Genomic DNA, 23,650 nt, shown 5'->3' with positions numbered 1-23,650 from the left:
GAAAACCCAGAGAAAGGGAGGAAAGGGAAAAGAGTCTCTGCTTTCTTTAAGAGAGTATGGAAGGCTGCAAAGCGCCCTTTCCTTAGCTGTGACCGGAGCAGAGTGGTTCCCTTTGAACCACAGTCGGATGTCAATGATTTCGAGCATCTGCCTGTTCCAGGTCCCTCCAGGACCGTCACGGCACATGCAGACCCTGAGCCGGTGTGGCTGCCAGGCCAGGTCTGTGAAGAACCTCAGCCGTTGAGTGTTCCGGGCCCCTACAGAATCAAGCAAACAGCAGAAGTGCCAAATGCAGATCGGGCCCGTCCTGAGTCCTCAACGGCCCTCACAGGTCATGTTGACACTGAGCAGATGCATCCGCCAGTCCAGGACTGCGACAGTCTTGAGTCGTTGGCTGTTCCAGGAACATCCAGGATCAAGTCAACGACCATCGCAGATCATGTTGACCCTGAGCAGATGCGTCCGCCAGTCCAGGTCTGTGAAGAACCTCAGCCGTTGAGTGTTCCGGGCCCCTCCAGGATCAAGCAATCAGCAGATTCGGCCCAACCTGAGTCCTCAACGGCCCTCACAGGTCATGTTGACACTGAGCTGGTGTGTCTGCCAGGCACCATCAGTGTCCATGGCCCCTCCAATACTAAGAAAATGACGGATGCAGATTCGGACTGTCCTGAGTTGCCTCTGTCTGTTCAAGACCCCTCTAAAATTGATGGGACTGAAGGTGAGTCATCCTGAATTTGGTTCATTTTATTTCTGCCATCTGTTATTTTTACTCTTTGTTGTTTTTAGTTTATAAATCGGACAGTGTCATTTGTTGTACTGTTGGTGTGTATTAATTATTACTGTGCTAAACATATATGAGTACACCCCCACAAATCTCTCATTTAAATTCATATTTTCTATAGGATGCTTTACAATATTATATTTGTGCATGTACATTAGATTAGTCAGTACTGAAGCCAAATCTGGAGCTTATCTAACAAAATCACTTACAATAATGGTTCAAAAATTAGTAGTCCAAATTTATATATTAGGGGAAAATATTAAAGTTAATTTTCAAAAGTAGCAAAAATCAAAGAGAAGCAAAAATATAGATAATTTTGTTGAAATGTTTTAGTTTGTAATTTGTTTTTTTTTTGTTTTGCACAGATTTAATTGTATTATCTTTCCATTTCTAAAAAAGTTCTGTGACTAAAATATTATTTTAATAAATAAATCTGTTTAATAAATTTGTTTTGTTCAAATGCACTGATGTATATATTACCCATATTCACTGAGAAATGGATAAAAGTATTAATCTTTAAAATGGGGGGTACAGCATATATGAATATTCTGAGCACTGTAGCTGCAGCTCTGTTCATGGAGATGTTTCTGTTTGTTGTCTTCATTTTAGAAAAACCCAGGAAAGGAAGGAAATGGAAAAGAGTCTCTGCTTTCTTTAAGAGAGTATGGAAGGCTGCAAAGCGTCCTTTCCTGTGCTGCGACACAGATGAAGTCCAGCATTTTACGCCACAGCCTGAGCCAGAGCCCGAGCCCGAGCCCGAGCTTGAGTCAGACCCAGATCTTGACTCAGTATGTCTGCCAGGCCTGGGTGGTAAGTCATCATTCTGTAATTCATAATTAATATAAATTAGTAATCAGTTTACTCCTGCAATTCTGATAGAAGTTGCTGCTTTTAGATCATTGCATTAGATCCAGATTTAAAGGACAGGAGTCATTTATTTGATCCGATTCATACCAGACAATCCCAGTAATTCTCTCTGCTTTTTTCTGTTTTTCAGAATTTGAGATGTCTCAGTATGAAGTCGAATACCAAATTGGAGAAGGATTTTTTGGCGAGGTGTATGTGGCATCTCACAAACGCAGTAACAGAGTAAAGGTAGAGAATTTTTTTAATTTAGTCAACATTTTCCTGATTATTAAATATATATAATTTGTTGGCTTTAATTTAATTTGTTGTTGTTGTTTTTCTGCAGGTTGCCCTGAAGGTTTTGGTGATGAGTCAAGAGGACCGTTATCTGGATGTTGTAAGTTGAATAATTCACACAACAATGAAAATGTGCTGAGCATTTACTCATCCTTCACTTGTCCCGTACCAGTCTGGACCACTTTAAACTGAACTCAAAAGCAGATATGTTGAACACAGGTAGCCACTGACTTCTATTGTAGAAAAAAAATACTTTTGAAGTCAATGCTTACTGGTTTTCAACATTCTTCAAAATATCTTCTTTTGTGTTCAGCAGAGTTCAGCAAGTTTTGAACACATGAATGTCTGACTGTGGAATTAATTAAAATTCATTTAACACTAATGGAGAAATCTGTTTTCTTTCTAGGATGGTCATTCCACACCTGTGCTTGCGGAAGTGGCAATGATGCTTAGGTTGATGAATGCACCGCGATGTCCAAACATCATCAGATTACACGACTGGATTGAGATTGGGAACAACTTTGTTCTCATTCTGGAGTATGCAGAGTCATGCCAGACCTTGCATGAGTACATCAAAGATACAGGGGAAGTTGAAGAAAATCAAGCACGCCGGTTAATACGTCAGTTGATCCGAGCTGTAATGTTCTGCACTGAGCGTGGAGTTTTCCATGGTGATATACACACGGCGAACATCCTGGTGACTCTACCCCGACTAGAGCTCAAACTGATAGACTTCGGGTGTGCTCAGCCAATTACCCAAGAGCCTTTCAACAAAAGTGACTATCGAGGTGAGTTGGCATTTTGTGTTAGTTTCTTTGGTCACAGTATTGTCTTATGAAATGACTGAATTCTGGAAATGTCTCTCTTACAGGAGCTGGACAAAGCATGCCACCTGAGGCTTTGATGTGTCGTGTATTCCATGCTAACCCGGCATACGTCTGGACAATAGGCATCATGCTGTATGAAATAATGCATGGACGACTGGCCTTTAATAACACACATTCAATAGTGTTTGGCTCCATTCATATAAACACCAGATTATCTACAGGTAAGCAGACACCTCTGAACAATCTCAGCCTCAGTGACAGAATAAAACATGTCAGTCATAAGTAAACTGGATTAAATATAATGCTTACAGGACCTGTAGATATTAGTCACTTAATTGTGGATGTTTTGTAACATTTGATGTTGTAAGATTTAAAGACGTTCATGAATCTTGAGTATGCAGACATATTTCACACTCTCTGTGACACTTTTCAGCATGCGTGGACCTGATTTCCCAGTGTTTGATCCGTAATCCAGCTAAACGGCTACAGTTACACCAGGTAGAAGAGCACTGCTGGTTCAATCCAACGACCCCAAATCCTGTGAAGCAGTTATACAAGAGGAGGTAGAGGAACACAGCGAGTTTTATTTGACAGCCCTTCATATTACTGCTTAAATAACTTTGTGTTGTTTCTGATTGTTTTTCTCCATTTTAGAGAAAACTAAAGAAGCAAAGAGGAGGAGGAGAGCACCATTTCCAGACATTTCACAAGACTGTTAAAGTTATTAATTACTCCCTCATGTCATTCCAAATCCCTAAGACCTTACTTCTCTTCAGAGTCAATTCATGACGTGTGTTAATGAGAGCTCTGTCCTGCACTGTATGTGTGTCGCACTGCTGACGTTTACCTCAGATGTGCCCACGCTTTGTTTAAATAAGAGGAAGTCGCGCAGGCCTCTGGGTTAAACATCAGCAGTGCGACACACATACAGTGCAGTACAGAACTTCTGTAGTCATTATTTCTGTTTTACTATTTCAGAAAACAAGTGAAAATATTTGAGATGAAAACTCTCTGATCCTCCATAAACCACAAAGATGAAGAAATGTTGAAATCACAGAAAACTTCATCAAACCATGAGAGCCCTGTCCTGCGCTGTATGTGTGTCGCACTGCTGACGTTTACCTCGGATGTGCCCACGCTTTGTTTAAAAGAGAGGAAGTCGCGCAGGCCTCTGGGTTAAACGTCAGCAGTGCGACACACATACAGTGCACTGTGCTCTTATGAACGTGTGGTTTGAGGGTCAGAGAGCTCTCAGATTTCATCTAAAATGTTCTCATTTGTGTTCTCAATATGAAGTAAACATGAATTTGAACTAATGACATGAGGCGAGTAATTAATGACAATAATGGTAATTAATGGTGCCTAGACTGCAGCTCTGCACAAGACGTTTGGCCAGAGGAGAAATGGTCGTGCCCAACTGAGCCTGGTTTCTCTCGAGGTTTTTTCCTTCACTTTAGTCAATTGGTGAAGTTTTGTTCCTCGCCACTGTCGCCGCTGGCTTGCTTGGTTTGGGACTTGTGGAGCTGCACATCGATGGATTTCCTCTTCAGTGTTTGGACTTTCAGCAGTGACAATTAAACCACACTGAACTGAACTGAACTGAACTGAACTTCAACTGTGAAATCTGGACTGACACAGTTTCAATTTACTTCTATGTTAAGCTGCTTTGACAGTCCACATTGTAAAAGCGCTATAGAAATGAAGATGAATTGAACTGAATTAATGCTAAAACTCCATTAGGAAGTCCAGTGCTGTCACAGTTTTCTCCTCTAAAGTGTCATCAAAGATCTGCTCAACTATTTTCTACCTCAAAAATGAATCTGGTGTTCTGTCATAAGAGAGAGAGATTGTTTTATAATTAAGTGTTCATAATTGTTTTGTAATAAATTGCTTTTATTTATTGTTAATAATTCTAATAAAGTCCTGTGAATCAAACTGAAGCTCTGATCATCATTTCTGTGACTTTTCTAAATGACTCCTTACTCAATTAAAGCGAGAGTTCTCCCTAAACTATTTACTCAAGCGCTTCCAAACCTTTGAGTTTCTTTCTTCTGTTGAACACTAAAGAAGATACTTTAAAGAAATCTGAAAATCTGTAACCACTGGCGTCTATAGTAGGAAAACAAATACAATGGAAGTCAATAGTTACAGGTTTCCAGCATTTTTCAAAAACCCTCTTTTGTGTAAATCAGAAGAAACTCATCGTAAGGGCAGAGTAAAAGATGACAGAAGATTCATTATTGGGTGAAGAAATCTCTTTACCAAATCAGTAGTGCCATACAGTATACTGTTTACTATGATTTAACACACATTTGTGGAACCTGTTTAGCCAAATGGAACCACAGAGAAGGTTTTACTGTTACACAATATGTTGTTTTATATTACAATATCATATACTGATACAACAAATATTTCCCCCCTGGTATAGTCAAGACTGCAGACTAACTTTTGAGACTCTAAATTGTTCAAATTTTGACAATCTCAGTTTAAAGCAACAGTTTAGACTCGAGTAACTGGACTGGGTTTGACAGCTTTCATGTATACGCCTCAGAGAAAAGTTTCTGTATACCTAAGGTCTACTTTTTAGATGCCAAGCAGATACACGGCATAGGTCAAAGATTGTTTTCATAGGTCAGACATTGGGAACACAAGCAGCTCTGGGTTCAGGCCTGTAAGAACAGTCTCATAATGACCTCAATGTGGTTCCCCCCACAGTCCAAACACATGCGCTATAGGTGAATTGAATAAACTAAATTGGCCATAGTGTATTTGTGTGAATGCAAGAGTGTGTGGGGGTTTCCCAGTGTTGGGTTGCGGCTGGAAGGGCATCTGCTGCGTAAAACATATGCTGGATAAATTAGCGGTTCATTCCCCTGATTAATAAATGGACTAAGCTGAAAAGAAAATGAATGAATGAATGAATGAATATGCTGTTCTAAACAGAAAGAAATTACCCTATTTAACAGCAAAAACTAAAAAAATGCAATAAAATGAGGTGTTAGTAAAATATTTAGGAATGAGCATTATATAATATTAAATATATATAAACAGCTCTTCATTAATGAATTACACTACATAATGTACTACAGGGATGGGCAGTATTTATGATACATGTATTTAAATACAGTACAGCACTTTGTAAATTGTATTATATGAGGTTTATGAAAATGGGTTAATATTTTGTATCAAAATACTTTAGTGTCTTGTATTTCTGTATTTTAAAATACTGTAAAATACTTTGTAAGAAGTCTACATGATGACATCATTAAAATGGGGCTTCAGATTGGAGCTTTCTCAGGTATTTTCCTGAGCTTGATATCTGAATAGAGAATTGATTAAGAAGGTGGTCTATGATAAAATTAAAATGTTTAATTAATATCAAATGGCAGCTTTACATTACAGAGATGCAGCATGCTACTAGTCCTGTGAAAAGAGAAGATTTTTGGGGTTAGTATGCTATAAAAAGTAATTGACCATAATGGCTGTAATCTCAAAGCGTGCCTTGTTCTGAGTGAAGCACAAAGCATCCTGTATTTGTTTTACTAGTTTAACATAAAACGAGAAATAAAAACGTGTCCAGCACCAAAAGCCTCCATAAATCAATACGTTTTAAATAGTTTTATATAATAAGTAAAATCCACTGATAATGATAATATTTTAGCGATAACATTTTAGCTCAAAGATGATTGTCATTATCAGTGAATTTTACTAATTTACAAGAGAGGCATAAAAAGGGAATTAAGGACATTATTATAATTATTACTGTTGTTATTGTTTTATTATACAGATGGCCAATGTCTGACTAGTGAGGTTATTGTGCCTGCCAGTTTGTTATTTGTCCAATAAATCATAAAACATTTTTCTTTCTCTTGTGGACTGATAATTTATGGACTATTTTAGCACAACCCTTCATATTTCTAATTCAATCTTTTATATTTGAAACACTAATGTCCACTTATTATTGACTGTGATATAAACTTTAATACACGTTTGTAAATACCTTGATAAATACATTTAATACATGTTTGTATGCTTTATTGGTAAAAGATAATGAATGTAACCTCTGGTGCTCCTCACGCAGCTGCAGTTTATACTGATATTTCTGATAGCAGGTTAATAATAATTGCTAAAGCTTTAATCACGGTATATGTCACTTTATCTGCTATGAATTTATTATCTGACAAAAACAGCAACTGAGTGGTAGAGCGCAACAAACTTGGCCGACCAGAGCGCCAACTTGTATCACCCCGCGCACCTCACCTTACTGATGACGAATAAATAGAACGAGAAGAATTCCATTACGTCACAGCCGACAGAATTCCTCAGAGTGACAAACGATCGAGTACAGTGAACAGTGATTTAATGACTTTAGCGACTTGTTTTGCATCTCAAACAGCAAATATTATGTCAACTGTGTTTTTTACTCGAGAAAATTTGATCACGCCTGTATTTGACAGCAATAATCATCAGAGTGACACGATGGCTTCTCCTACAACTTCTACCATGAAGAGAAGCCCAACAGGTGAGATGAGAGTTTACAAAAACGGTGTATTCCCACCTATTATTTAATAAAAACTATAATAATAATAATAATAATAATATATCGCCATATAACCTGCTTGCCGACGTAAGACGTAAATATTCAACCTCTTGTGATTGTAATTGTTTCGTGTAGTTATGATATTGTGTATTTTCTGACTTTGTGATTGAGGCCTGCTGTCTGTCATTTTATGTATTGACATTCTGGCTTTAAGTTTCTCCTTTCCACTCAACTGAAATTGTGCCTTGTTAATGTTACTGATAAAAAAACATTCTAATATTACTTTAATTTAAACTCTATGTGTAGACCTGCACAGTAATTTTCCTAGTTTTTGATGATGTGGAAAAATATATGAGCAAACTGAGTGAGAGTGTTATATTTAAGTCTTTCATTTGTTTAAGCAGGGATAAATTAATACAATTGAGGTAAAGTTGGTTTTATATTCACACATTCTGACTTTCTGCTTAAAATATAACAGAAATATTGTTTCAAATCGTAAATGGGGAAATCATCATAACACCCAATGACTATCATAGTACAACATTGTTTACAGTCAATTAAATAGTGCTTATGCGGATTTGAAGTCTTACTAACATGCTATTTCAGACCCAATATTCAAATTAGCATGGTAGCAACATAGAGACGGGTAAATTAACAAATGTGCTAATATATTGTTAAATAGCTCAAACTATAATAAAATATTCTATAACTCAGAATATTGACTCAAAAATGAGTCTTACTATTTATCAGGTTGTATTTGTCATTTTACATCATAGACATGATTTGCTATTTCACATAATTAAACATTTTCTATTATAATTGTACATTTATTCTTGATGTTTGTTTTGTGTGATTGTCTTTTATATGTCTAATTTTCAGCAGTTTGTCTATGGTAAACCTGTGGTTAAAGAATTTTCTAATACTTCCCTGTTCATTTCCTTTACTTTAGAAAACCCAGAGAAAAGGAGGAAAGGGAAAAGAGTCTCTGCTTTCTTTAAGAGAGCATGGAAGGCTGCAAAGCGCCCTTTCCTTAGCTGTGACCGGAGCAGAGTGGTTCCCTTTGAACCACAGTCGGATGTCAATGATTTCGAGCATCTGCCTGTTCCAGGTCCCTCCAGGACCGTCACGGCACATGCAGACCCTGAGCCGGTGTTGCTGCCAGGCCAGGTCTGTGAAGAACCTCAGCCGTTGAGTGTTCCGGGCCCCTACAGAATCAAGCAAACAGCAGAAGTGCCAAATGCAGATCGGGCCCGTCCTGAGTCCTCAACGGCCCTCACAGGTCATGTTGACACTGAGCAGATGCATCCGCCAGTCCAGGACTGCGACAGTCTTGAGTCGTTGGCTGTTCCAGGAACATCCAGGATCAAGTCAACGACCATCGCAGATCATGTTGACCCTGAGCAGATGCGTCCGCCAGTCCAGGTCTGTGAAGAACCTCAGCCGTTGAGTGTTCCGGGCCCCTCCAGGATCAAGCAATCAGCAGATTCGGCCCAACCTGAGTCCTCAACGGCCCTCACAGGTCATGTTGACACTGAGCTGGTGTGTCTACCAGGCCAGGTCTGTGAAGATCCTCAGCCAATCAGTGTCCATGGCCCCTCCAATACTAAGAAAATGACGGATGCAGATTCGGACTGTCCTGAGTCGCCTCTGTCTGTTCAAGACCCCTCTAAAATTGATGGGACTGAAGGTGAGTCATCCTGAATTTGGTTCATTTTATTTCTGCCATCTGTTATTTTTACTCTTTGTTGTTTTTAGTTTATAAATCAGACAGTGTCATTTGTTGTACTGTTGGTGTGTATTAATTATTACTGTGCTAAACATATATGAGTACACCCCCACAAATCTCTAATTTAAATTCATATTTTCTATAGGATGCTTTACAATATTATATTTGTGCATGTACATTAGATTAGTCAGTACTGAAGCCAAATCTGGAGCTTATCTAACAAAATCACTTACAATAATGGTTCAAAAATTAGTAGTCCAAATTTATATATTAGGGGAAAATATTAAAGTTAATTTTCAAAAGTAGCAAAAATCAAAGAGAAGCAAAAATATAGATAATTTTGTTGAAATGTTTTAGTTTGTAATTTGTTTTTTTTTTGTTTTGCACAGATTTAATTGTATTATCTTTCCATTTCTAAAAAAATTCTGTGACTAAAATATTATTTTAATAAATAAATCTGTTTAATAAATTTGTTTTGTTCAAATGCACTGATGTATATATTACCCATATTCACTGAGAAATGGATAAAAGTATTAATCTTTAAAATGGGGGGTACAGCATATATGAATATTCTGAGCACTGTAGCTGCAGCTCTGTTCATGGAGATGTTTCTGTTTGTTGTCTTCATTTTAGAAAAACCCAGGAAAGGAAGGAAATGGAAAAGAGTCTCTGCTTTCTTTAAGAGAGTATGGAAGGCTGCAAAGCGTCCTTTCCTGTGCTGCGACACAGATGAAGTCCAGCATTTTACGCCACAGCCTGAGCCAGAGCCCGAGCCCGAGCCCGAGCTTGAGTCAGACCCAGATCTTGACTCAGTATGTCTGCCAGGCCTGGGTGGTAAGTCATCATTCTGTAATTCATAATTAATATAAATTAGTAATCAGTTTACTCCTGCAATTCTGATAGAAGTTGCTTCTTTTAGATCATTGCATTAGATCCAGATTTAAAGGACAGGAGTCATTTATTTGATCCGATTCATACCAGACAATCCCAGTAATTCTCTCTGCTTTTTTCTGTTTTTCAGAATTTGAGATGTCTCAGTATGAAGTCGAATACCAAATTGGAGAAGGATTTTTTAGCGAGGTGTATGTGGCATCTCACAAACGCAGTAACAGAGTAAAGGTAGAGAATTTTTTTAATTCAGTCAACATTTTCCTGATTATTAAATATATATAATTTGTTGGCTTTAATTTAATTTGTTGTTGTTGTTTTTCTGCAGGTTGCCCTGAAGATTTTGGTGATGAGTCAAGAGGACCGTTATCTGGATGTTGTAAGTTGAATAATTCACACAACAATGAAAATGTGCTGAGCATTTACTCATCCTTCACTTGTCCCGTACCTGTCTGGACCACTTTAAACTGAACTCAAAAGCAGATATGTTGAACACAGATAGCCACTGACTTCTATTGTAGAAAAAAAATACTTTTGAAGTCAATGCTTACTGGTTTTCAACATTCTTCAAAATATCTTCTTTTGTGTTCAGCAGAGTTCAGCAAGTTTTGAACACATGAATGTCTGACTGTGGAATTAATTAAAATTCATTTAACATTAATGGAGAAATCTGTTTTCTTTCTAGGATGGTCATTCCACACCTGTGCTTGCGGAAGTGGCAATGATGCTTAGGTTGATGAATGCACCGCGATGTCCAAACATCATCAGATTACACGACTGGATTGAGATTGGGAACAACTTTGTTCTCGTTCTGGAGTACGCAGAGTCATGCCAGACCTTGCATGAGTACATCAAAGATACAGGGGAAGTTGAAGAAAATCAAGCACGCCGTTTAATACGTCAGTTGATCCGAGCTGTAATGTTCTGCACTGAGCGTGGAGTTTTCCATGGTGATATACACACGGCGAACATCCTGGTGACTCTACCCCGACTAGAGCTCAAACTGATAGACTTCGGGTGTGCTCAGCCAATTACCCAAGAGCCTTTCAACAAAAGTGACTATCGAGGTGAGTTGGCATTTTGTGTTAGTTTCTTTGGTCACAGTATTGTCTTATGAAATGACTGAATTCTGGAAATGTCTCTCTTACAGGAGCTGGACAAAGCATGCCACCTGAGGCTTTGATGTGTCGTGTATTCCATGCTAACCCGGCATACGTCTGGACAATAGGCATCATGCTGTATGAAATAATGCATGGACGACTGGCCTTTAATAACACACATTCAATAGTGTTTGGCTCCATTCATATAAACACCAGATTATCTACAGGTAAGCAGACACCTCTGAACAATCTCAGCCTCAGTGACAGAATAAAACATGTCAGTCATAAGTAAACTGGATTAAATATAATGCTTACAGGACCTGTAGATATTAGTCACTTAATTGTGGATGTTTTGTAACATTTGATGTTGTAAGATTTAAAGACGTTCATGAATCTTGAGTATGCAGACATATTTCACACTCTCTGTGACACTTTTCAGCATGCGTGGACCTGATTTCCCAGTGTTTGATCCGTAATCCAGCTAAACGGCTACAGTTACACCAGGTAGAAGAGCACTGCTGGTTCAATCCAACGACCCCAAATCCAGTGAAGCAGTTATACAAGAGGAGGTAGAGGAACACAGCGAGTTTTATTTGACAGCCCTTCATATTACTGCTTAAATAACTTTGTGTTGTTTCTGATTGTTTTTCTCCATTTTAGAGAAAACTAAAGAAGCAAAGAGGAGGAGGAGAGCACCATTTCCAGACATTTCACAAGACTGTTAAAGTTATTAATTACTCCCTCATGTCATTCCAAATCCCTAAGACCTTACTTCTCTTCAGAGTCAATTCATGACGTGTGTTAATGAGAGCTCTGTCCTGCACTGTATGTGTGTCGCACTGCTGACGTTTACCTCAGATGTGCCCACGCTTTGTTTAAATAAGAGGAAGTCGCGCAGGCCTCTGGGTTAAACATCAGCAGTGCGACACACATACAGTGCAGTACAGAACTTCTGTAGTCATTATTTCTGTTTTACTATTTCAGAAAACAAGTGAAAATATTTGAGATGAAAACTCTCTGATCCTCCATAAACCACAAAGATGAAGAAATGTTGAAATCACAGAAAACTTCATCAAACCATGAGAGCCCTGTCCTGCGCTGTATGTGTGTCGCACTGCTGACGTTTACCTCGGATGTGCCCACGCTTTGTTTAAAAGAGAGGAAGTCGCGCAGGCCTCTGGGTTAAACGTCAGCAGTGCGACACACATACAGTGCACTGTGCTCTTATGAACGTGTGGTTTGAGGGTCAGAGAGCTCTCAGATTTCATCTAAAATGTTCTCATTTGTGTTCTCAATATGAAGTAAACATGAATTTGAACTAATGACATGAGGCGAGTAATTAATGACAATAATGGTAATTAATGGTGCCTAGACTGCAGCTCTGCACAAGACGTTTGGCCAGAGGAGAAATGGTCGTGCCCAACTGAGCCTGGTTTCTCTCGAGGTTTTTTCCTTCACTTTTGTCAATTGGTGAAGTTTTGTTCCTCGCCACTGTCGCCGCTGGCTTGCTTGGTTTGGGACTTGTGGAGCTGCGCATCGATGGATTTCCTCTTCAGTGTTTGGACTTTCAGCAGTGACAATTAAACCACACTGAACTGAACTGAACTGAACTTCAACTCTGAAAACTGGACTGACAATTTAAACATAAATGAATCTGGTGTTCTGTCATAAGAGAGAGAGATTGTTTTATAATTAAGTGTTCATAATTGTTTTGTAATGAATTTCTTTTATTTATTGTTAATAATTCTAATAAAGTCCTGTGAATCAAACTGAAGCTCTGATCATCATTTCTGTGACTTTTCTAAATGACTCCTTACTCAATTAAAGCGAGAGTTCTCCCTAAACTATTTACTCAAGCGCTTCCAAACCTTTGAGTTTTTTTCTTCTGTTGAACACTAAAGAAGATACTTTAAAGAAATCTGAAAATCTGTAACCACTGACGTCCATAGTAGGAAAACAAATACAATAAAAGTCAATAGTTACAGGTTTCCAGCATTTTTCAAAAACCCTCTTTTGTGTAAATCAGAAGAAACTTATCGTAAGGGCAGAGTAAAAGATGACAGAATATTCATTATTGGGTGAAGAAATCTCTTTACCAAATCAGTAGTGCCATACAGTATACTGTTTACTATGATTTAACACACATTTGTGGAACCTGTTTAGCCAAATGGAACCACAGAAAAGGTTTTACTGTTACACAATATGTTGTTTTATATTACAATATCATATATTTATACAACAAATATTTCCCCCCTGGTATAGTCAAGACTGCAGACTAACTTTTGAGACTCTAAATTGTTCAAATTTTGACAATCTCAGTTTAAAGCAACAGTTTAGACTCAAGTAACTGGACTGTGTTTGACAGCTTTCATGTATACGCCTCAGAGAAAAGTTTCTGTATACCTAAGGTCTACTTTTTAGATGCCAAGCAGATACACGGCATAGGTCAAACATTGTTTTCATAGGTCAGACATTGGGAACACAAGCAGCTCTGGGTTCAGGCCTGTAAGGACAGTCTCATAATGACCTCAATGTGGTTCCCCCCACAGTCCAAACACATGTGCTATAGGTGAATTGAATAAACTAAATTGGCCATAGTGTATTTGTGTGAATGCAAGAGTGTGTGGGGGTTTCCCAGTGTTGGGTTGCGGCTGGAAGGGCATCTGCTGCGTAAAACATATGCTGGATAAATTAGCGGTTCATTCCCCTGATTAATAAAGGGACTAAGCTGAAAAGAAAATGAATGAATGAATGAATGAATATGCTGTTCTAAACAGAAAGAAATTACCCTATTTAACAGCAAAAACTCAAAAAATGCAATAAAATGAGGTGTTAGTAAAATATTTAGGAATGAGCATTATATAATATTAAATATATATAAACAGCTCTTCATTAATGAATTACACTACATAATGTACTACAGGGATGGGCAGTATTTATGATACATGTATTTAAATACAGTACAGCACTTTGTAAATTGTATTATATGGGGTTTATGAAAATGGGTTAATATTTTGTTTCAAAATACTTTAGTGTCTTGTATTTCTGTATTTTAAAATACTGTAAAATACTTTGTAAGAAGTCTACATGATGACATCATTAAAATGGGGCTTCAGATTGGAGCTTTCTCAGGTATTTTCCTGAGCTTGATATCTGAATAGAGAATTGATTAAGAAGGTGGTCTATGATAAAATTAAAATGTTTAATTAATATCAAATGGCAGCTTTACATTACAGAGATGCAGCATGCTACTAGTCCTGTGAAAAGAGAAGATTTTTGGGGTTAGTATGCTATAAAAAAATAATTGACCATAATGGCAGTAATCTCAAAGCGTGCCTTGTTCTGAGTGAAGCACAACGCATCCTGTATTTGTTTTAATTGTTTAACACAAAACGAGAAATAAAAACGTGTCCAGCACCAAAAGCCTCCATAAATCAATACGTTTTAAATAGTTTTATATAATAAGTAAAATCCACTGATAATGATAATATTTTAGCGATAACATTTTAGCTCAAAGATGATTGTCATAATCAGTGAATTTTACTAATTTACAAGAGAGGCATAAAAAGGGAATTAAGGACATCATTATAATTATTACTGTTGTTATTGTTTTATTATACAGATGGCCAATGTCTGACTAGTGAGGTTATTGTGCCTGCCAGTTTGTTATTTGTCCAATAAATTATAAAACATTTTTCTTTCTCTTGTGGACTGATAATTTATGGACTATTTTAGCCCAACCCTTCATATTTCTAATTCAATCTTTTATATTTAAAACACTTATGTCCACTTATTATTGACTGTGATATAAACTTTAATGCATGTTTGTAAATACCTTGATAAATACATTTAATACATGTTTGTATGCTTTATTGGTAAAAGATAATGAATGTAACCTCTGGTGCTGCTCACGCAGCTGCAGTTTATACTGATATTTCTGATAGCAGTTTAATAATAATTGCTAAAGCTTTCATCACGGTATATGTCACTTTATCTGCTGTGAATTTATTATCTGACAAAAACAGCAACTGAGTGGTAGGGCGCAATAAACTTGGCCGATCAGAGCGCCAACTTGTATCACCCCGCGCACCTCACCTTACTGATGACGAATAAATAGAACGAGAAGAATTCCATGACGTCACAGCCGACAGAATTCCTCAGAGTGACAAACGATCGAGTACAGTGAACAGTGATTTAATGACTTTAGCGACTTGTTTTGCATCTCAAACAGCAAATATTATGTCAACTGTGTTTTTTACTCGAGAAAATTTGATCAAGCCTGTATTTGACAACAATAATCATCAGAGTGACACGATGGCTTCTCCTACAACTTCTACCATGACGAGAAGCCCAACAGGTGAGATGAGAGTTTACAAAAACGGTGTATTCCCACCTATTATTTAATAAAAACTATAATAATAATAATAATATATCGCCATATAACCTGACTTGCCGACGTAAGACGTAAATATTCAACCTCTTGTGATTGTAATTGTTTCATGTAGTTATGATATTGTGTATTTTCTGACTTTGTGATTGAGGCCTGTTGTCTGTCATTTTATGTATTGACATTCTGGCTTTAAGTTTCTCCTTTCCACTCAACTGAAATTGTGCCTTGTTAATGTTACTGATAAAAAACATTCTAATATTACTTTACTTTAAACTCTATGTGTAGACCTGCACAGTAATTTTCCTAGTTTTTGATGATGTGGAAGAATATTTGAGCAAACTGAGTGAGAATGTTATATTTAAGTCTTTCATTTGTTTAAGCAGGGATAAATTAATTCAATTGAGGTAAAGTTGGTTTTATATTCACACATTCTGACTTTCTGCTTAAAATATAACAGAAATATTGTTTCAAATCGTAAATGGGGAAATCATCATAACACCCAATGACTATCACAACATTGTTTACAGTCAATTAAATAGTGCTTATGCGGATTTGAAGTCTTACTAACATGCTATTTCAGACCCAATATTCAAATTGGCATGGTAGCAACATAGAGACCGGTAAATGAACAAATGTGCTAATATATTGTTAAATAGCTCAAACTATAACTATAATAAAATATTCTATAACTCAGAATATTGACTCAAAAATGAGTCTTACTGACTATTTATCAGGTTGTATTTGTCATTTTACATCATAGACATGATTTGCTATTTCACATAATTAAACATTTTCTATTATAATTGTACATTTATTCTTGATGTTTGTTTTGTGTGATTGTCTTTTATATGTCTAATTTTCAGCAGTTTGTCTATGGTAAACCTGTGGTTAAAGAGTTTTCTAATACTTCCCTGTTCATTTCCTTTACTTTAGAAAACCCAGAGAAAGGGAGGAAAGGGAAAAGAGTCTCTGCTTTCTTTAAGAGAGCATGGAAGGCTGCAAAGCGCCCTTTCCTTAGCTGTGACCGGAGCAGAGTGGTTCCCTTTGAACCACAGTCGGATGTCAATGATTTCGAGCATCTGCCTGTTCCAGGTCCCTCCAGGACCGTCACGGCACATGCAGACCCTGAGCCGGTGTGGCTGCCAGGCCAGGTCTGTGAAGAACCTCAGCCGTTGAGTGTTCCGGGCCCCTACAGAATCAAGCAAACAGCAGAAGTGCCAAATGCAGATCGGGCCCGTCCTGAGTCCTCAACGGCCCTCACAGGTCATGTTGACACTGAGCAGATGCATCCGCCAGTCCAGGACTGCGACAGTCTTGAGTCGTTGGCTGTTCCAGGAACATCCAGGATCAAGTCAACGACCATCGCAGATCATGTTGACCCCGAGCAGATGCGTCCGCCAGTCCAGGTCTGTGAAGAACCTCAGCCGTTGAGTGTTCCGGGCCCCTCCAGGATCAAGCAATCAGCAGATTCGGCCCAACCTGAGTCCTCAACGGCCCTCACAGGTCATGTTGACACTGAGCTGGTGTGTCTGCCAGGCACCATCAGTGTCCATGGCCCCTCCAATACTAAGAAAATGACGGATGCAGATTCGGACTGTCCTGAGTCGCCTCTGTCTGTTCAAGACCCCTCTAAAATTGATGGGACTGAAGGTGAGTCATCCTGAATTTGGTTCATTTTATTTCTGCCATCTGTTATTTTTACTCTTTGTTGTTTTTAGTTTATAAATCAGACAGTGTCATTTGTTGTACTGTTGGTGTGTATTAATTATTACTGTGCTAAACATATATGAGTACACCCCCACAAATCTCTCATTTAAATTCATATTTTCTATAGGATGCTTTACAATATTATATTTGTGCATGTACATTAGATTAGTCAGTACTGAAGCCAAATCTGGAGCTTATCTAACAAAATCACTTACAATAATGGTTCAAAAATTAGTAGTCCAAATTTATATATTAGGGGAAAATATTAAAGTTAATTTTCAAAAGTAGCAAAAATCAAAGAGAAGCAAAAATATAGATAATTTTGTTGAAATGTTTTAGTTTGTAATTTGTTTTTTTTGTTGTTTTGCACAGATTTAATTGTATTATCTTTCCATTTCTAAAAAAGTTCTTTGACTAAAATATTATTTTAATAAATAAATCTGTTTAATAAATTTGTTTTGTTCAAATGCACTGATGTATATATTACCCATATTCACTGAGAAATGGATAAAAGTATTAATCTTTAAAATGGGGGGTACAGCATATATGAATATTCTGAGCACTGTAGCTGCAGCTCTGTTCATGGAGATGTTTCTGTTTGTTGTCTTCATTTTAGAAAAACCCAGGAAAGGAAGGAAATGGAAAAGAGTCTCTGCTTTCTTTAAGAGAGTATGGAAGGCTGCAAAGCGTCCTTTCCTGTGCTGCGACACAGATGAAGTCCCGCATTTTACGCCACAGCCTGAGCCAGAGCCAGAGCCCGAGCCCGAGCCCGAGCTTGAGTCAGACCCAGACCTTGACTCAGTATGTCTGCCAGGCCTGGGTGGTAAGTCATCATTCTGTAATTCATAATTAATATAAATTAGTAATCAGTTTACTCCTGCAATTCTGATAGAAGTTGCTGCTTTTAGATCATTGCATTAGATCCAGATTTAAAGGACAGGAGTCATTTATTTGATCCGATTCATACCAGACAATCCCAGTAATTCTCTCTGCTTTTTTCTGTTTTTCAGAATTTGAGATGTCTCAGTATGAAGTCGAATACCAAATTGGAGAAGGAGTTTTTGGCGAGGTGTATGTGGCATCTCACAAACGCAGTAACAGAGTAAAGGTAGAGAATTTTTTTAATTCAGTCAACATTTTCCTGATTATTAAATATATATAATTTGTTGGCTTTAATTTAATTTGTTGTTGTTGTTTTTCTGCAGGTTGCCCTGAAGATTTTGGTGATGAGTCAAGAGGACCGTTATCTGGATGTTGTAAGTTGAATAATTCACACAACAATGAAAATGTGCTGAGCATTTACTCATCCTTCACTTGTCCCGTACCAGTCTGGACCACTTTAAACTGAACTCAAAAGCAGATATGTTGAACACAGGTAGCCACTGACTTCTATTGTAGAAAAAAAATACTTTTGAAGTCAATGCTTACTGGTTTTCATCATTCTTCAAAATATCTTCTTTTGTGTTCAGCAGAGTTCAGCAAGTTTTGAACACATGAATGTCTGACTGTGGAATTAATTAAAATTCATTTAACATTAATGGAGAAATCTGTTTTCTTTCTAGGATGGTCATTCCACACCTGTGCTTGCGGAAGTGGCAATGATGCTTAGGTTGATGAATGCACCGCGATGTCCAAACATCATCAGATTACACGACTGGATTGAGATTGGGAACAACTTTGTTCTCGTTCTGGAGTACGCAGAGTCATGCCAGACCTTGCATGAGTACATCAAAGATACAGGGGAAGTTGAAGAAAATCAAGCACGCCGGTTAATACGTCAGTTGATCCGAGCTGTAATGTTCTGCACTGAGCGTGGAGTTTTCCATGGTGATATACACACGGCGAACATCCTGGTGACTCTACCCCGACTAGAGCTCAAACTGATAGACTTCGGGTGTGCTCAGCCAATTACCCAAGAGCCTTTCAACAAAAGTGACTATCGAGGTGAGTTGGCATTTTGTGTTAGTTTCTTTGGTCACAGTATTGTCTTATGAAATGACTGAATTCTGGAAATGTCTCTCTTACAGGAGCTGGACAAAGCATGCCACCTGAGGCTTTGATGTGTCGTGTATTCCATGCTAACCCGGCATACGTCTGGACAATAGGCATCATGCTGTATGAAATAATGCATGGACGACTGGCCTTTAATAACACACATTCAATAGTGTTTGGCTCCATTCATATAAACACCAGATTATCTACAGGTAAGCAGACACCTCTGAACAATCTCAGCCTCAGTGACAGAATAAAACATGTCAGTCATAAGTAAACTGGATTAAATATAATGCTTACAGGACCTGTAGATATTAGTCACTTAATTGTGGATGTTTTGTAACATTTGATGTTGTAAGATTTAAAGACGTTCATGAATCTTGAGTATGCAGACATATTTCACACTCTCTGTGACACTTTTCAGCATGCGTGGACCTGATTTCCCAGTGTTTGATCCGTAATCCAGCTAAACGGCTACAGTTACACCAGGTAGAAGAGCACTGCTGGTTCAATCCAACGACCCCAAATCCAGTGAAGCAGTTATACAAGAGGAGGTAGAGGAACACAGCGAGTTTTATTTGACAGCCCTTCATATTACTGCTTAAATAACTTTGTGTTGTTTCTGATTGTTTTTCTCCATTTTAGAGAAAACTAAAGAAGCGAGGAGGAGGAGAGCACCATTTCCAGACATTTCACAAGACTGTTAAAGTTATTAATTACTCCCTCATGTCATTCCAAATCCCTAAGACCTTACTTCTCTTCAGAGTCAATTCATGACGTGTGTTAATGAGAGCTCTGTCCTGCACTGTATGTGTGTCGCACTGCTGACGTTTACCTCAGATGTGCCCACGCTTTGTTTAAATAAGAGGAAGTCGCGCAGGCCTCTGGGTTAAACATCAGCAGTGCGACACACATACAGTGCACTGTGCTCTTATGAACGTGTGGTTTGAGGGTCAGAGAGCTCTCAGATTTCATCTAAAATGTTCTCATTTGTGTTCTCAATATGAAGTAAACATGAATTTGAACTAATGACATGAGGCGAGTAATTAATGACAATAATGGTAATTAATGGTGCCTAGACTGCAGCTCTGCACAAGACGTTTGGCCAGAGGAGAAATGGTCGTGCCCAACTGAGCCTGGTTTCTCTCGAGGTTTTTTCCTTCACTTTTGTCAATTGGTGAAGTTTTGTTCCTCGCCACTGTCGCCGCTGGCTTGCTTGGTTTGGGACTTGTGGAGCTGCACATCGATGAATTTCCTCTTCAGTGTTTGGACTTTCAGCAGTGACAATTAAACCACACTGAACTGGACTGAACTGAACTTCAACTCTGAAAACTGGACTGACAATTTAAACATAAATGAATCTGGTGTTCTGTCATAAGAGAGAGAGATTGTTTTATAATTAAGTGTTCATAATTGTTTTGTAATGAATTGCTTTTATTTATTGTTAATAACTCAAATAAAGTCCTGTGAATCAAACTGAAGCTCTGATCATCATTTCTGTGACTTTTCTAAATGACTCCTTACTCAATTAAAGCGAGAGTTCTCCCTAAACTATTTACTCAAGCGCTTCCAAACCTTTGAGTTTTTTTTCTTCTGTTGAACACTAAAGAAGATACTTTAAAGAAATCTGAAAATCTGTAACCACTGACGTCCATAGTAGGAAAACAAATACAATGAAAGTCAATAGTTACAGGTTTCCAGCATTTTTCAAAAACCCTCTTTTGTGTAAATCAGAAGAAACTTATCGTAAGGGCAGAGTAAAAGATGACAGAATATTCATTATTGGGTGAAGAAATCTCTTTACCAAATCAGTAGTGCCATACAGTATACTGTTTACTATGATTTAACACACATTTGTGGAACCTGTTTAGCCAAATGGAACCACAGAAAAGGTTTTACTGTTACACAATATGTTGTTTTATATTACAATATCATATACTGATACAACAAATATTTCCCCCCTGGTATAGTCAAGACTTCAGACTAACTTTTGAGACTCTAAATTGTTCAAATTTTGACAATCTCAGTTTAAAGCAACAGTTTAGACTCGAGTAACTGGACTGGGTTTGACAGCTTTCATGTATATGCCTCAGAGAAAAGTTCCTGTATACCTAAGGTCTACTTTTTAGATGCCAAGCAGATACACGGCATAGGTCAAACATTGTTTTCATAGGTCAGACATTGGGAACACAAGCAGCTCTGGGTTCAGGCCTGTAAGAACAGTCTCATAATGACCTCAATGTGGTTCCCCCCACAGTCCAAACACATGCGCTATAGGTGAATTGAATAAACTAAATTGGCCATAGTGTATTTGTGTGAATGCAAGAGTGTGTGGGGGTTTCCCAGTGTTGGGTTGCGGCTGGAAGGGCATCTGCTGCGTAAAACATATGCTGGATAAATTAGCGGTTCATTCCCCTGATTAATAAAGGGACTAGCTGAAAAGAAAATGAATGAATGAATGAATGAATATGCTGTTCTAAACAGAAAGAAATTACCCTATTTAACAGCAAAAACAAAAAAATGCAATAAAATGAGGTGTTAGTAAAATATTTAGGAATGAGCATTATATAATATTAAATATATATAAACAGCTCTTCATTAATGAATTACACTACATAATGTACTACAGGGATGGGCAGTATTTATGATACATGTATTTAAATACAGTACAGCACTTTGTAAATTGTATTATATGGGGTTTATGAAAATGGGTTAATATTTTGTATCAAAATACTTTAGTGTCTTGTATTTCTGTATTTTAAAATACTGTAAAATACTTTGTAAGAAGTCTACATGATGACATCATTAAAATGGGGCTTCAGATTGGAGCTTTCTCAGTTATTTTCCTTGGCTTGATATCTGAATAGAGAATTGATTAAGAAGGTGGTCGATGCTTGAAGTATGAATGGAAATTATTCAACACACATAAAGTCCCTTTAAGAGTCAGTTGTGTCCCGCCATGGTGCATTTACTATTTACATGGCGACTTTGTAAGTGCATAAACTGAATAGAAAAACTGAATGCGTCACTAGCGAGAAAACAGTTAAACAGACCATCTGCAAGAATGAAGAATGAGCATCCTCCATTGAGCCTCTTTACTTTCTCTTTACTAAGGTGGAGTAAGGAAACGATGTAGGTTCTCCACAGAAGAAACCCATCAGCCTTTATATTTAATTATGTTTGTTAAGCGCAAAGATTTGTTTCAGAACTATTTCTAAATTCACTTCTAATTTCTAGCAAAGGAATAAATGAACAATCATGATGAAGTGTGGTCAAAGAAACTGAGTTATATCCAAACACACGTCCTATTCTTATGCCTAATCATTTAAGAGGCCAATCAGCTTTCAATTAAACTTGCGTCATCATCACCTATATTAGTGGGAGAGAAATCTTCACATTCATTAAGTCTCGCGGAAATTCAAGTAAAAAAAGTTTTAAAAAACAACACCAAACAAACGAGCTCATTTACAAATGTACCATAATGAAGAAGTGGACAAGGATGATCTACAGGCATCATAAACTGCGTTCAGAACCATTTTATGAGGAACATATTTATAGGTTTCTATTCAGTACTGCTGCTCCCTACGTGCAGAGTACGCAGTCTACATAGGGCACCAACTAGGTTGCTCAAAAAATATATCAATATTTATGCACTAATATTAACATAAACTGAGTGTAAATAATATAATTTGATATGTTGTTACATTTAAAAAAATATTTTATGACAAACGCAAAAACAAACATGATGTAATTTTTTTCTGTGTATGCATATAGCCGCGTGCGTACGGCACGGCCCGGTCCACGTATCTTTGCAGCTGCTAACCAAGACCAATGTAAAGTTGCTGCTCTTGCTTTATGGCCAAAGCCAATAGATTAGTGAGAGGTGAGCTTATTTAATGTGTTTAACGTGGTTCTTAAGTACCATTTATACCATTCTTAATAGTTTTTTGCATATAAAGATGTTTCATAGTAACATTTTTCACAGAGTAATTAAATAATAAAAAAAAACTATATAAGAGATTAACTAAAGTTACTTGTTTTACAGATTTGACAGACAAAACATTCTGCACACATAAATGATCAATCACATTAATCAAATACATTATTTGAAGTGTTGAAATATATTAGTGATAACATATAGAAATTTGTAGTATGAAAATATATTTAAATTATATATATGACATACAAGTCTAATTTGGGTTTTACATAAATAAAATATGTCATATGCAACATATATTTAGAAATATAGCCACAATGACTGCATACAATGTATTTTTCCAACCACTGAAATTACAAATATATGTACACATGTTCAAATCTTTCTCTATGGCCATATATTAACATATATATAAAACGTTATTGATTTCCCTATTACTGAAATATCTAATGTTTTTTTTTATATTTCAAAATATACTTTTATGACATATTTTATATATATAAAGCCCAAATATGAACTTGTATGTCATGTAATTTTCATACTGCCATATATCAGATTTCCAGGACAAAATAACTAAATAAATTAGTCGATAAATGAACATATAATAAAAGTTAAATAA

General features: G+C 37.2%; 2 protein-coding genes across 5 annotated transcripts in view; both read left to right on the top strand.

Moving 5' to 3' along the window:
• LOC103909832 (uncharacterized) overlaps positions 1-6,610 on the top strand; it is a 108,285-nt gene extending 101,675 nt beyond the window's left edge. The window contains exons 2-9 of one of the 2 annotated variants that reach the window (XM_068219116.2): positions 2-718; positions 1,391-1,591; positions 1,779-1,876; positions 1,974-2,024; positions 2,331-2,712; positions 2,796-2,972; positions 3,185-3,314; positions 3,406-6,610. In XM_068219116.2, coding sequence (XP_068075217.1) covers positions 2-718; positions 1,391-1,591; positions 1,779-1,876; positions 1,974-2,024; positions 2,331-2,712; positions 2,796-2,972; positions 3,185-3,314; positions 3,406-3,415 — 1,766 coding nt within the window. In that variant the 3' untranslated portion in view covers positions 3,416-6,610. The remainder of the gene's footprint in view (position 1; positions 719-1,390; positions 1,592-1,778; positions 1,877-1,973; positions 2,025-2,330; positions 2,713-2,795; positions 2,973-3,184; positions 3,315-3,405) is intronic. The other variant, XM_073942986.1, reaches the window with a different exon arrangement.
• Positions 6,611-6,977: 367 nt separating this feature from the next.
• Positions 6,978-20,581, top strand: LOC566482 (uncharacterized). Of its 3 annotated transcripts, none has more exons than XM_068219117.2 (9): positions 6,978-7,273; positions 8,241-8,978; positions 9,651-9,851; positions 10,039-10,136; positions 10,234-10,284; positions 10,591-10,972; positions 11,056-11,232; positions 11,445-11,574; positions 11,666-12,785. In XM_068219117.2, the coding sequence occupies exons 1-9, from the start codon at positions 7,114-7,116 to the stop codon at positions 11,673-11,675; spliced, it is 1,947 nt and encodes a 648-aa protein (XP_068075218.1). In that variant the 5' UTR covers positions 6,978-7,113; the 3' UTR covers positions 11,676-12,785. The 3 variants fall into 3 exon arrangements, with proteins under 3 accessions (XP_068075218.1, XP_073799086.1, XP_068073542.2); XM_073942985.1 differs by lacking the exons at positions 8,241-8,978; positions 9,651-9,851; positions 10,039-10,136; ... (3 more) ...; positions 11,445-11,574; positions 11,666-12,785 and adding exons at positions 16,329-17,045; positions 17,719-17,925; positions 18,113-18,210; ... (3 more) ...; positions 19,519-19,648; positions 19,740-20,575 and having other exon boundaries at positions 7,038-7,273; XM_068217441.2 differs by lacking the exons at positions 6,978-7,273; positions 8,241-8,978; positions 9,651-9,851; ... (4 more) ...; positions 11,445-11,574; positions 11,666-12,785 and adding exons at positions 14,877-15,362; positions 16,329-17,045; positions 17,719-17,925; ... (4 more) ...; positions 19,519-19,648; positions 19,740-20,581.
• Positions 20,582-23,650: the final 3,069 nt, after the last annotated feature.

Source organism: Danio rerio, chromosome 25 (genome assembly GCF_049306965.1).
Source record: "Danio rerio strain Tuebingen ecotype United States chromosome 25, GRCz12tu, whole genome shotgun sequence".
Lineage (NCBI taxonomy): Eukaryota > Metazoa > Chordata > Actinopteri > Cypriniformes > Danionidae > Danio > Danio rerio.
This window is presented reverse-complemented; position numbering and strand designations above follow the sequence as displayed.

Excerpts from the sequence above, each read along its gene's own strand:
- LOC566482 (XM_068219117.2), top strand. The coding sequence starts at position 7,114 with ATGACTTTAGCGACTTGTTTTGCATCTCAAACAGCAAATATTATGTCA. Across the intron at positions 9,852-10,038 it reads ATGTCTGCCAGGCCTGGGTG|AATTTGAGATGTCTCAGTAT; the intron begins GTAAGTCATCAT and ends TCTGTTTTTCAG. Across the intron at positions 10,137-10,233 it reads AACGCAGTAACAGAGTAAAG|GTTGCCCTGAAGATTTTGGT; the intron begins GTAGAGAATTTT and ends GTTTTTCTGCAG.